Source organism: Delphinus delphis, chromosome 14, assembly GCF_949987515.2.
Source record: "Delphinus delphis chromosome 14, mDelDel1.2, whole genome shotgun sequence".
NCBI lineage: Eukaryota > Metazoa > Chordata > Mammalia > Artiodactyla > Delphinidae > Delphinus > Delphinus delphis.
In genome coordinates, this window is record NC_082696.1 from 79,792,134 (window position 1) to 79,805,276 (window position 13,143).

The 13,143-nt window shown below is 38.3% G+C and overlaps 1 protein-coding gene across 21 annotated transcripts in view; it reads right to left on the bottom strand.

Moving 5' to 3' along the window:
* Positions 1-13,143, bottom strand: part of RIMS1 (regulating synaptic membrane exocytosis 1) — a 474,653-nt gene that overhangs the window by 125,010 nt on the left and 336,500 nt on the right. For 9 of the 21 annotated variants that reach the window (XM_060030385.1, XM_060030379.1, XM_060030365.1 and 6 more), the window contains 2 exons: positions 7,403-7,486; positions 258-329 (listed from right to left, as the gene is read on the bottom strand). The exons of 3 other annotated variants lie outside the window; for them this stretch is intronic. In XM_060030385.1, the coding sequence (XP_059886368.1) occupies positions 258-329; positions 7,403-7,486 (156 nt within the window). The remainder of the gene's footprint in view (positions 1-257; positions 330-7,402; positions 7,487-13,143) is intronic. 9 more of the 21 variants (XM_060030380.1, XM_060030382.1, XM_060030384.1 and 6 more) reach the window with 1 other exon arrangement.

Here is a 13,143-nt window from a genome sequence, read left to right on the forward strand (position 1 = left end):
GGATTTAATCCTCTTCAGTAATCGGAATGATCACTAAGAGAAATGCATGAGAATTTTCTTAAGCCCTAAGACTTAAGGGCTGCCTTCAAATTACCCATCTCATTTTTTGAACGAGGCTATTCCCGTATAGGAGATTTCTTTACACGAATGTCTTTAAGCATCACAACTGTGTTTCAGCACATGTCAAATGATAGAGAAGGCGCCCCAGAACATCTCAGTGAAACAGAAGATGCCGCACATCACAACACCAAGCCTACCTTTCTGCATCAGAGGCAGTGCCTTTCCTAGTCTGTTTTTGGGTGCTAGATCTTTCAGACTTTCTGGAGTGCCTGTGGAATGAAATGTTAAAGAAATACAAAACATATGATGAATCAAGCTACGGTCATCTCATACAATGATAAAAGCAATAGACATGAAAAATGGCAACTATTGTACCTAAATGGTTTTGTCAGCCCGTACTTTTTAAAATAAAATGAAAATAAAAACCAGAACTGGTACTGTGTGGAAGACACAAGTTTCCCAACAGGAGACACAGAAGCTGACACCCCATCAGTGTAGATGCGTTAAGTCTACAGTCTTGAGGTCATGGGGGTTCCTGCTGGCAACTGTGCCTTCCTGAGGAAGAAACAAACTCAACGGTGAAACGCAGTGATGATAAACGTGATGACAGTTGTGGTTTAGGTGCTGAAAGACCACACACGGGGGAAGTGCCCTCCACTCTGACAGGTTGAAACGTGGGGCTACAAAGATGTTCTCCTTGGCTTTTTTCTCCCCCAAAATTACGAAGAAAAGAGAAGAAAAATGCTCTAGGGAAACGTGTTTGACATAAATAAAAGTATTTAAAAATCAACTATTCAAATTACTTTAAAAATGGTCATAAAGATACTTTTGCAATCATGTAGCATTTTAAAAACCTAATCATACGTCACAAGTCAAAGAACGAATAAAGTTCCTGATTTACTCTGTGTTCTAAAGGTAGGTATGTACATCGAACATTTGAAACCCGAAATGCATTTTCCTATAGAAATAATGCTTATACGTAGAGTTTGTTTCCCCAAGGCAGCTTACATATGTCCATTCAACCTAAAACGTGTCTGGACTACAATATATTTGAAAGAAAAAAAAAATATTGTGGTCAAGAAACTCACTTCTTTAAAACAAAACAGAGAAACCATAAAAAACATTATAGTTTATCTTGATAATTGATTGTCTACAATTTATTCTTATTTTTATTTCCTGCTATCCCTTCCTTCCCACAATGTTAAGGAGAAAACTGTCTTTTTTGGAGATATTATTAACATGTAACATCGTACTAGTTTCAGGTGTATGACATAATTATTCAATATTTGTGAATATGACAAAATGACCTCCGCAATAAGCCTAGTCAACGCCCACCACCACTAACTAGAAATTTTCTTTCCTTGTGATGAGAAACTTTAAGATCTAGTCTCTTGTCTCTACTCCTTTTACTTGTTAAGGCCAGATGCTCTGAAATCCAGCATAGGTCCAGGCACAGGGACGCACATCAAAGTGCCAGGTCCGCGTCATAGGGCGCGTGCGCTTCTGGGGATGCTCGTCCCGCCCCTCCTCTCTCCCTGCTGCCACTTGCTCGGCTCACGTGAGTTTGCCCTCAAACTCAGAATCTGGGTTTAGAATTCGGGTTCCAGCTGTGTATCCTTGAGACTTTCATGACTCTGACATCTCGCTTCTGAGGTGGCAAAAGGGATGTGACAGAGGAGGGGCATCTCTCCTTACCGCGTCCCTTGACTAGTTGGAAATCAGTCCATTCCCCAGGAAAACTCTGGGCTTAGAGGGGTTAAGTCATTTGCTCTCACTCACATGGTTCTTACATGTCAAACTAAGAGTCTAGAATCTCAATGTCCATGAATGCGTTGCATCTGTGGCATAAATGACACTGGATCATAGTAGCTAAAAGCACGGACTCTAGAGCCAAACTGGGTTTGATCTCTACTCTGTTTCTGACCAGCTGGATGATTTGAGTCAAGTTACTTAGCCTCTCTGGGCCTCAGTGTTTTCCACCTGCAAAATGGCAATAAGAACACTATCACCTTACAGATTTGCTAACTCTAAATATTTCAGTATTACTCAGTATTTGTATTGTAGTATTTGTAGTTTTTTGCAGTATTACATAGAACAAGGATTTGTAGTGCTTTTAGCATTACTTAAAATAGGAAGAGATCAATGTTATAAAAGTATTATTTAAAATGATAATAATATATATTTGTTTCTTGAAGATAAAGACTCTTATTCATGTGTAAGAGTATCAAACTCCATGTCCCATAACTGGATGACAAATATTCATGCAGAGGTTCATGCATCTAACTTTTGTCCTTGTTTTAGTGTTTAACCCATGGATGCCCTTTTTTTTCCTCTTCAAATGCCACAGAAACGTACTTTACTGAAGATTCTTCTAAAGTTTCCTACAAAGGGCATGTCTTTATAATTCTTCTAAGCACTTAAAAGAATCTTCAAGTTGAGTTAAAATGACATTCACTTGATTGTAATAATTCAGTGTAAAGCAAGAATAGAGAAGAAAATAGAAAATCCTACTGTCTTTTCTACCCCAAATCCTAAGTTATAGCTATGAATATATTGTATGTTTAAACACAGCTCTTTCTTGGAATAGGGTCTTATGATACGTAAACAGGAGAGGTTAAAACCATCAATTTATATTCTTGTACTATTTCCCTGAAACTATTGATCATGTGATCATAAAATGGATCACAGTGAAAGGAACTACCTTCTGCCTTACATTACTCTTTCCTAAGTTCCTCATGGGCAGGAACTGTGTTTGGGTTATTACTGTAACATCAACACCCAGGACATAGTAGCTTCTCAATAAATATATGTTGGCTAGGTGGTTAAAAAAGTAATATTTTGTAATATTCTACTGGAATTTGAGAATCTAAAAGGTTACGACAAGTAAAAACCTAATCAGGGTTATACAGTTCAGCTTACATCAAATCAAATAAATTTAGACATAAAACTTGGCATTGTTTTCTGGTCTTTGGTAAAATCTAAGATACCATAAATAAGAAATGCCCTCTGGTTACTGCCTTATGCATAATGAGGTGTCAGTCATCATTACTGGCCCAACACATGTTCATCATGATGCAACCAGGCAGCATGGACTCAGTTTTAGAGTCTTGAGGGCCATCAGCATTCAGCTAGTCCATCTACAGCCACCTAAATCTACAGATGAGGAAAATAAGTCCCAGGAAGGTTAAGTGACTTGTCCAAGGGAATATGGGTCTGAGTCAGCTGGTGAGGCACCATCCTGGCCCATGGCCCTAGGTTCCCGCCCCCTCTGCCATCGAGCCTCCCAGTTCACAGGGCACAAATTAAGGTCCTTAAAAGCTATAAAGGTATATTCAAATGTAAGGTGTAACAATAATTATTGTATTATTAAATGGAAGCAAGAGTAATAATCAAAAAGTGAGGGCATTCCTAATTAAGTCTAATTTTCTGGAAGTTCCATTTTTAATTATTATTCTCTATTAGATTAAGTGTAAAGATTCATAAAATGTACTAATGAAAAGAAAGGCACTTGTTAAAATCTGTTTCTGGGCCACTTTCCTTTCCTCATCTATAACTAAATTCAGTTAGAGCAACTCCCTGAAGACATTGATAAATAAAACTTTTCTGAAGATACTACAATTCTATTAAAGTGGAAAATTAACATGCTAATAAGATGAAAATATAGTCTGCTTTGGGGAAAATGTAATAAATTCTACCACATAATGTTTTAATTATAATTAACACTGATATCATAAGAATCTTTATGTCTATATTTTGGTTGCCTATCCAGATGGCTTAATGTGAAATGTAAATCTCTATCATCTTGTTTCCTCATAATTTTGGGAAGGAAAAAATTAAATTTAAACAGAATCTACCTAAACAAGAAATGTTCACATACGGTGAAGATGGATGCATACCATTAAGATATATTTACCCTTTTGTTTATTATTGATATTTATGTATATGACTATAGCCATTAAACAGACTCACTAAGTATTTCAGTACATGGGTACATTTCATTCATTTAAGAAAAGGACATCTTGGAAAAGCACAGATGATAAAGGATGTTATAAAGCAAACAAAAATGATTAGTGATGCACTGAATTTATAGGTGGTTCTACATTAACTCTGCATCTATGTGGCAAGTATGATGAATTCTGGAAGTGAAAAAGTGGGTCATTTCTTTATCTCATAAATATTTTCAATGGAGAAAGAAGATTCATCCACTTTGAATCAAAAGAAACCACTTGATATTTAAGGATAAAGATTCCTATAGGCAAGTAGCTGCTTCCAAGTTGCAAAAGAAATCAGAACTAGATTAGCAGAATAATTCAGGAATTAATTTTAAGCACAGTAGGCTACTTTAATTTAAACTCCTGGAAAATAATGTGATTTTATCAAATATTTTCCGTTTTATTTAAGTCACATCAATAAATTGCCTCCTTAAAAATATCATGTACAATGATGCAAAAACATTCTCAATCAAAACAACGGAGTCAGTAACTTCAAGCCAATGAAGTATCAACATACATCCCAAAATGTACCAAGTAAGAACTCACATTTATTAGAACGGTCACTATCAAAACATTGTTTTTAATTTAAAAAGAATATGTTGTGTTTTCTTGAAAAAATATTTACCAAAAAGTTGAATTAGATGGTGATAATAATATTAATAATAACAGTAATTTATACTTGCCTTTCACTTAAGGATGATGCATTCAACTGTGAGCACTAAAATCAAAACCTCAATGCTTCAGGGATCTATTAAAATACATTTTTTCTAACTTGCCACTCACAAATTTTGGTTAATTTGAAGCCACAAGTAGCTCTCAATTTTACTAAGATTCATAACAGAGTTATGTGCACACAGATTCATAAAAGTTACTATTTATATATTAAAATAATGCCATTTACAAAGAAATACTTTGTTATTGGAGTGATGATTCTTAAAATTTTCAATATTTTTAAAATTTTGCAAGAAAATTTTCACTAGAATTTTAAAGTCACAAACATTCCCTGGGGTTCCAAACTTACGTATTTTTTCCTCATCCTTGTTTTACAAAATCCTACAACTTCTAGGAAAATTCCTCCATCTAGAGAAACATGCTTCCATGTTAATTCCAAATAAAGCTATTGTACCACTTGAGATGACATCAAGATTTCTTACTGTTGAAATTAAATTATGGAGAAATGCTACATTAAAAATTGTGTGTGTGTGTGAACACACGCACTGTGTGAAATAAGACGGCAACTCAATGCTTTCCAACTTACTAGAGAGCTCTCTTAAGCAAATATTTACTTACTGTATTACTATGCTAGTTTCAAAATAATCAAATATGCCTTGATACCGGACATCCAAAGGCGATTATATAAATTGTCACTGATTTTAGAATTTTTTTTTTTTAGCAACCAGTGACCTAGGGCAAAAGTCACCTGATGGCAAAATTCTTATGAACATTCACTGTCTCCAAATCTGACGCCATGTTCACCTCATTTGTGAATTGGCAGAAACTTCTGAATGAGTAAATGAAGCTAATAGGAGGTGAAATGCAAGTGTTGTGTTCCTGAGCGGTTGCCATGGTTACCTATGAATTTAGCGTCAGCTGACGCGGTAATTTCTCTCTCATTTTTATAAGCACTTATATATTTTAATAATAAAAACTTATTGTAAATAACATTCTGTTCCCAACAGTAATATATCATAGTATCAAGTCATTTAAAATGTATTTCCTTTTGTTGAATACAGAATTTACTTATAAATAAATCATAATGAAAAGTAAAATGTATGTTCAGAATTATGTATTAGGAAGAGTTTCCTTTAATAATCTTATCTAAAAGGACTATTTCTGCTTCTAAAATCTACCTTTAAAATTATATATAAAATCTATGAAATCAAATAACATAATTCACATGTTACTAAAAGACAACTAATCTTCAACTAATCTTCATCTCATGTATGTAAGAACTAAAACTACTATTTGGATTTCCATGTTGCTTATCCTAAACCCAGATAAACTTACATTTATATTCACTACAGAGACCATCACACTTAATCGTCTTATACTCTAGCAATCATTACATAAGATGAAATCCAGGATAGTCTCTTATAAGAGGAAATTCGAAGTTCCTTCATGGCCATGACACTGCTTTTCTTAAACACTGTTGTGACTCTAGCCATTAGAATAGTGCACACAGTAAGTGCACAAATAGTTTTGCTGAATGAATGAGTAGCAATGTGGGTGCACATTTTAAAATTTTATTTATACCATTATTTTATATTCTTATTTGAAAAAGCTTTAAGTTTGTAATAATTTTTACATTGGAGATTTTACTAATTTTTCTAGTCTCATAAATTCTATCCTAGAAATCAGTTAGCAGTAGAAAGAACTAGATTTAAATTCCAAATACATAAGTCATATTCAGAGGTAAAGGTGTTAAAGATTAAACCATAATAAAATATTCAAAAAGCCTCCATAAAATACCGCCTTGGGGTCCAACATTTGTAAGATGACTTATTAATCTTTTCTGAGTGACGGCGTTTAGTTTTCCTTTCAAATTGAAATATACTAAATAAGATGTCACCCATGTGATGACTGAATTTCTGCTTCACCAGAAGAGAAGCAGTCAAAACACCCATAACCTTTTGTAGCCAGTTGGGAAACGACATGGCCTACGTATAAGAGCCATCACTAAAGAGGAGAATTGGGTGAGCAACGCCCAAGGAGGAAAACAAAGCAGTGGAAATACATAGTGTGGCACTTGTGACATCACAGCATGAAGTAGATTCAAAGCACTGATGTTATTTTTAAAAACCTACCTTGTTGACTGACCCTAGCCCTGGACAATACTTGGCTTAAAAACACAATATTCATAAAATAGATGAGAACGAGGTATTCTGTCTTAAATCAGGGAATAGGCCCCAAAGCCTAAACTTCATTATTAACAAAACAACGATGAAGATCAGATCATCAACCAGTATAACAAAAGAACAGGCTCTGTGATAGATTTTAATACATTTTAAAGCACCTGAGAATCTTAATTTAGTCAAGTGTAGACAAAATCGATAGTTAAATATGTTTCTAGAAAATCGAAACCCTAAGACAAACGCTCATTAAGAGAGAACTCTCCCGCTGGACCCGACTTCACTGTGTTTACACCATGCCCTGTGCGTGCTAGCTTCACTTCAGGAAACACTCTAAGGTGCTTTATCAGAGGTGGATGCATTTAGTGTGGGAATCACCACCTCTTACGCTCTGGCCCCTGAAAGGAAGGCATCATAACCACATGGCTCTTGGCTACCCTCCACTTGGTGGCCTGCCGGCCTCTGGAAGCCACTTGTCTGTGGGGAGGAAGTGACTAGTACCTGTCATTCTCCGGAGACGCATGCTGGATTTGAATCCTGGGGCTAGGAGGCCGTCTCCTATCTAGAGAGGGGGACCATCTACCCCTGTTTGCCCAATGAACAAGACAGGAAAAAACAAGACATTTAGTAACTCCTAAAATAAAAGAATATATGGAACAAGAGGACTGGAAAATCACCCCAAAAAGTCAAAGTGTAGATTCTTTGCTCCATAATTTACTCTTCATTTTTGCAGGCCTTGGAAAGATAAATGACAATATTGTAGGAAAATAAAACTTGTAGCCTGACATGTGAATAGAGAAACAACTTATTTGGGAAGATGTTTGAAATCTCCTGTGTAATTTTGTTCTTTTAAATGTGGTGTGTGTCTGCGAAACTATACCTACACATAAATACATATGTATAACTTTACAAAGATGCATCCTTAAGAATCAGGCAGATAGATGCCTGAATAAAATAGATTTAAGAAGCCACCAATGCTTATTTGATACGAGGTCTTGAAATTACTGGATAAAGTGGCAAATGAGGTGTGTGAATTTCATACAAAGCAGAAGCATAGTTTAAGTGGAAGAAATAAAACTACTCTCTAGGGCTTCCCTGGTGGCACAGTGGTTGAGAGTCCGCCTGCCAATGCAGGGGACAGGGGTTCGTGCCCCGGTCCGGGAAGATCCCACATGCTGCGGAGCGGCTGGGCCCGTGAGCCATGGCCGCTGAGCCTGCGCGTCCGGAGCCTGTGCTCCGCAATGGGAGAGGCCACAACGGTGAGAGGCCCGCGTACCACAAAAAAAAAAAAAAAAAAAAAAAAAAAAAACTACTCTCTAGTGTGGAAACAATAACATGAAGAAATGATTCATGGAGATGCTACCAGTGAAGTCTTAACAAGCTTTCTGGGGGAAAACTGCAGGGTTAGTAACTGAAATGAAAAAATTGTCAGCAAAACCCACTGATGGATAAAAGTGGGAAATACAGATAAATGCCATTGTAAAATAGTATTACCTTCAAAAAATCTTGTTAATCTTTACTTGCAAAGGTATGTCTTCATGGGGTAGACAGTTGTTTTCTTATTTTAGCATTTACAAGAATACTGTTTTTATGATTAATAGTTAAATAAAAGTTTGAAACTTGGTTCATTCTCTTGTTAAACTATCTTGAGATTCTGTCTCTGCATAACCACAAATTACAGACATCCGGGCAAATACTGAAAAGAGGCCGTAAGGGACTGGACGGCCCAAATTTGGAAATTTGAATATATTCGAGATGAACATTTTAAGCAGGATAATTTCTCTGCGTATTGGCTTCCTCATATGCAACAAGGGATCACTGAATGGGGTTTAAGACTCGTCTAACTATACGATTTTATAATAATCCAAAGAAGACCAGTCGTAACATTTTTTAAGAGCCATCTCTTTTTGCCGTTAACTTGGCTTCGTGGACTTATTACACAATTTGGACAAAAGCAGCAGAGGGCTATCAACATGTGACCAGGATACCTTTAGTCAGCAGGTGCTCTTCTCTGAAAGCCCCTGGGAAGACTCTTTGTCATCACTCAGCCTTGGATGGATGGAAGGAGGGCTCTGAGGAAGCCGTGAAGCAAACAAAGATACTTGAAAGCAGAATTTGGGCAGAAGAGAAAACTGTGTGGCATGTCCTCTGGAAGGTGTTATGTGTTTGTGAAATTAAAAACAAATTTGCCTTCATTTCAAATTACTGAATTATTTTAAGTGAGTATATAGTTGGTCAATCCAATCGGAAGGCTTGAAAATGTAGCTTTGCACCTTACTGGCTTTTGTTCTGCAGACACAATAAAGAAAAACATTTCTAAAACCGTTGAAAACAATTATAGCTAGTGTTTTTCACATGCAGTTGTACTCAGTCATGAGAAAACTTAAGGTGTTCTTTAAAAATACAGAGTTGATATGTTTTTCTTTAAACATTTTTGAAGGAATAAGTAATATTCACTTGACAAGATTATGAATAACCTTGCTTCCTGAGGCAAAATTCCAGTCCTTGTGTTTATTTAAACATGAAAAGTAAAGAAAAATGCTATAATTATGAAACATGCAGGGAAGGCCATGAAAGAGAGGGTGTACATTTAGAAACAAGGCATTGTGAATGCAAGCTATTAAAAGGTAAACTTTTAGAAATATTTAGCATCATACATGTACACCTGTGCACTCAAAGTCCTTCTGAATATGCTGATATGCAGTCCCAATAACATAAATGTTTGCTTCACCCTCATATCTTTGATATGATGAGAGTAGGATCAAATTATACCCAATTTTTGTCCAAAGAACAGACATCACATAAGTTTTAATATCATGCATTTGTGAGCTTGAAATATACTAACGTTTTATATGTTTTTAAAATGTGTCCAACTTCTTTCTCTGTTTCTCCTATCACACAGAAGGACCAAAATTAGAATCTATTCCCTTATTATTGAGCAGAACACACACCTTCCACGTCCGTTTTCATGCTAGAAGCGAACATGGCAGGCTACACTGGAGTCATTAATCACGAAACTGAACTAAAACAGCCCCTTCTTGATTTTTCTTCCCAACTGTCTTGCCTGCGGGTTACCTTAGTTGCATTATAAGTGCTTTAATCTCAGGTATTCTAAACTCATTAATTCCGAAACATCTATTTGTTGGGAGCCCATCCTTTTCTCTGTGCTCAGAGCAGGAGGGGAAGGGTCACTCTGGTGGCTGTGGAACTGAAGGAACAGGCTGGGGCCTCCCCAAATAAGGGGCTACAGTGTCTTGTTTTGCTTTGTTTGGGCAGTTACATCAACTACACCCAGCACAGAATAAGTAATGAATAAATATTTGCAAATATTTAAGTAGATAATAAAAGGATAAGATTTGAGGTTTGGGGGTAATACTGGTAAGAAGTAATAAGAAACTTAACTAAGAAATCAACAGCGGTGGTTTTCCCTGGTGGCGCAGTGGTTGAGAGTCTGCCTGCCGATGCAGGGGACACCGGTTCGTGCCCCGGTCCGGGAAGATCCCACATGCCGCGGAGCGGCTGGGCCCGTGAGCCATGGCCGCTGAGCCTGTGCGTCCGGAGCCTGTGCTCCGCGGCGGGAGAGGCCACAACAGTGAGAGGCCCGCGTACCGCAAAAAAAAAAAAAAAAAAGAAAAAGAAATCAACAGCAGTAAGGGGACCCACCGAGGAGATATAAGGACATAGAACTGACAGTCCTCAGCAAGCAATGAAATGGTTCTTACATTGGGGCTCTTCCCCCCAGCAAGGATATACCTTACAACAAAAGTGCGTGTGTTTAAATGTGTCATTCGTATGTACGCCTGCATATTCACACATCTTTCAGTGGTGCATATGTCCTGGCAGAGCATGGCTAAGCAGCTTAACTATCTAAAAGAGAGATTATATGGAAATGTAAACCATTCATTCCCTAAATAGCACACACAAAAAATATCTGTGAAGTTCTGTCATATTAGACACCAACCCTGAACAGACTAGAGATCTGATTATACAGTACATATTTTTATTGTCTATTCCCATTATTCATTTAGTCCTTTGAAACATTTTCCCCAATCCTATTTTAAGTGAAAATTAATATAGGTGCTTATACTTTGGCATAAAGTTTATTTATTTCAATTGAAGTTACAGTTAAGTTTTAGGTAGGAACTTCCTTTCTCTTAGGCCTCGTGTTTCCATGTGGAGGGAAATTCCTTCAAGTCCTACTTCGGGCCTCTCTCCACCCCAAGGAGGGAGGAGGGGGACTTTGTGTTAAAGAATCAGGCACTGATGACTTAGCCCTTTCTGGATTCCTCCTTCCTAATCAGTCTGCCTGCAAACAGCAAACCCCACAGCAAATCAACCTGCACAGCAGCCCTCAGAAGGCAGAAGCCTCTCGTGGTTCAGAAAGTGTGGCAGCCTCTTGGTGAGTCACCGGCAAGCTTACAACCTGAAGTCTAGCTTCTGAACTTGTTCACTGTATTTACGGTGATAATTAGATCCCCCACCTTGCAGTTCTTGGGTCTAGCTCACAACTGGACACAGATCCGGGAGCAGAAAATATGGGGTGTTTTTGAAGTTCCCCCAAAGCCCCAGATGGAACATGTACTAAGTAAAAAATAATAATGCTATCGCAAGAGATGGCAAGGCCAAATACGATCCCTGACCTCCAGGAGTACAATCTAGTGGAAGAAACAAGCGTGACTAAGTGAAATAGAACGCATGTAATGTTACATGGGCCCAGAAAAGAGAGTTAATAATTCTGCCTGGCAAGGAAAGGCAAGCATGTGCGGGAGAGGTTAAGAGAAGTTTTATAGACGAAATGGTTATTTGACTTCCTGTTTTGAAGAATGAGGAGAATTTTTAGGCAGACAAAAAAGGAAAAAGGGTATTTCAATTTTAATGGGAAAAAGACTTGAGACAAAAAGGAACAGAACGATTAATAGAGCTTATGAGAAATTAACGGGGCAAGAATGGCATCGGAAGTGGGGATGGGCTATAGTATAATGAAGCGGGGGGGCGGGATCTGTCTTGGAGATTCTTGAAGGAGAACGGATAGGACTTCCTGTCTCATCAAATGAGACGAAGGAGCAGAAGTATTTCCAGATTTTGTGGATGGTTATATGTCAAAGCTGCCAAAGTACAGGGACATTTCAGAAGAGAAAGCATTTTGCTTGCAGAGGATTTGAGGGAGACAGTGCATTCGATTTCGACTTTTGATGCACACAGGGTCTACCAACCACCGAGAAATTTAGGCCTGGTTTGCAGGGGAGGGTCTGGCATGACCAGTTACAGCGGAGTGTTGTCTCCATATGTATTAGTGTGGAAACGTTTTTTTTTAAGCTTATTTATTTATTTTTGGCTGTGTTAGGTCTTCGTTGCTGCGCACGGGCTTTCTCTAGTGTGTCGAGGGGGGGGCTACTCTTCGTAGCGGTGCGCAGGCTTCTCATTGCGGTGGCTTCTCTTGTTGCGGAGCACGGGCTCTAGGCACGCGGGCTCTAGGCACGCGGGCTCATTAGTTGTGGTTTGAGGGCTCAGTAGTTGTGGCTCACGGGCTTAGTTGCTCCGCGGCATGTGGGATCTTCCCAGACCAGGGCTCGAACCCGTGTCCCCTGCATTGGCAGGCGGATTCTTAACCACTGCGCGACCAGGGATGTCCCAGTGTGGAAACTTTTGACTGACAGACATATAATTTCAGGGATGGGATGGGTGGGGTAAAAGAGGAAAGCTGAGGGGGAGACAGAGACAGGGAGGTTAAGCAGCCTGTAAAGGAGACTGCCTCAGCACAGAGGTGTTAGGGAATTTGTAGAGGATGCTGAAGAAAGGAGACGTTAGATTTCTGGAAGAGGTCAAGGAAGAAGATAAAACATCCGAGGAAAGGAATCATTCTCCAGTGGCTCTAGAAATCAGTGTTTCTGAACACGTAAGCAACATTCTGCTGTAAAACCCGGGAAAGGAAAGGTTAACAGCAGGCCTGGAACTCACTCCTTCCGGATCAGGGAACAAGGGGGAACCGATAACCTCAAGCTGACCTTGACACAGATGAAAGTACAGGGACCTTGACCAGACCTCCTTGTAAGCATGCAGTGGTATTTGCTAGAGAAAAGATAAAAGAGAGTCCTTATCTATTCAAGGTCTTCAGCAGGGTACAACTAGTCTTTCTAGATCTTTCACTGTAAATGAACCCCAAATTTCCTGACTTATGGGTCATGACTGGATGGGGCAATGGGGTAACCCCTACGTATTTTTGCTAGTTGTGTAATCAACAG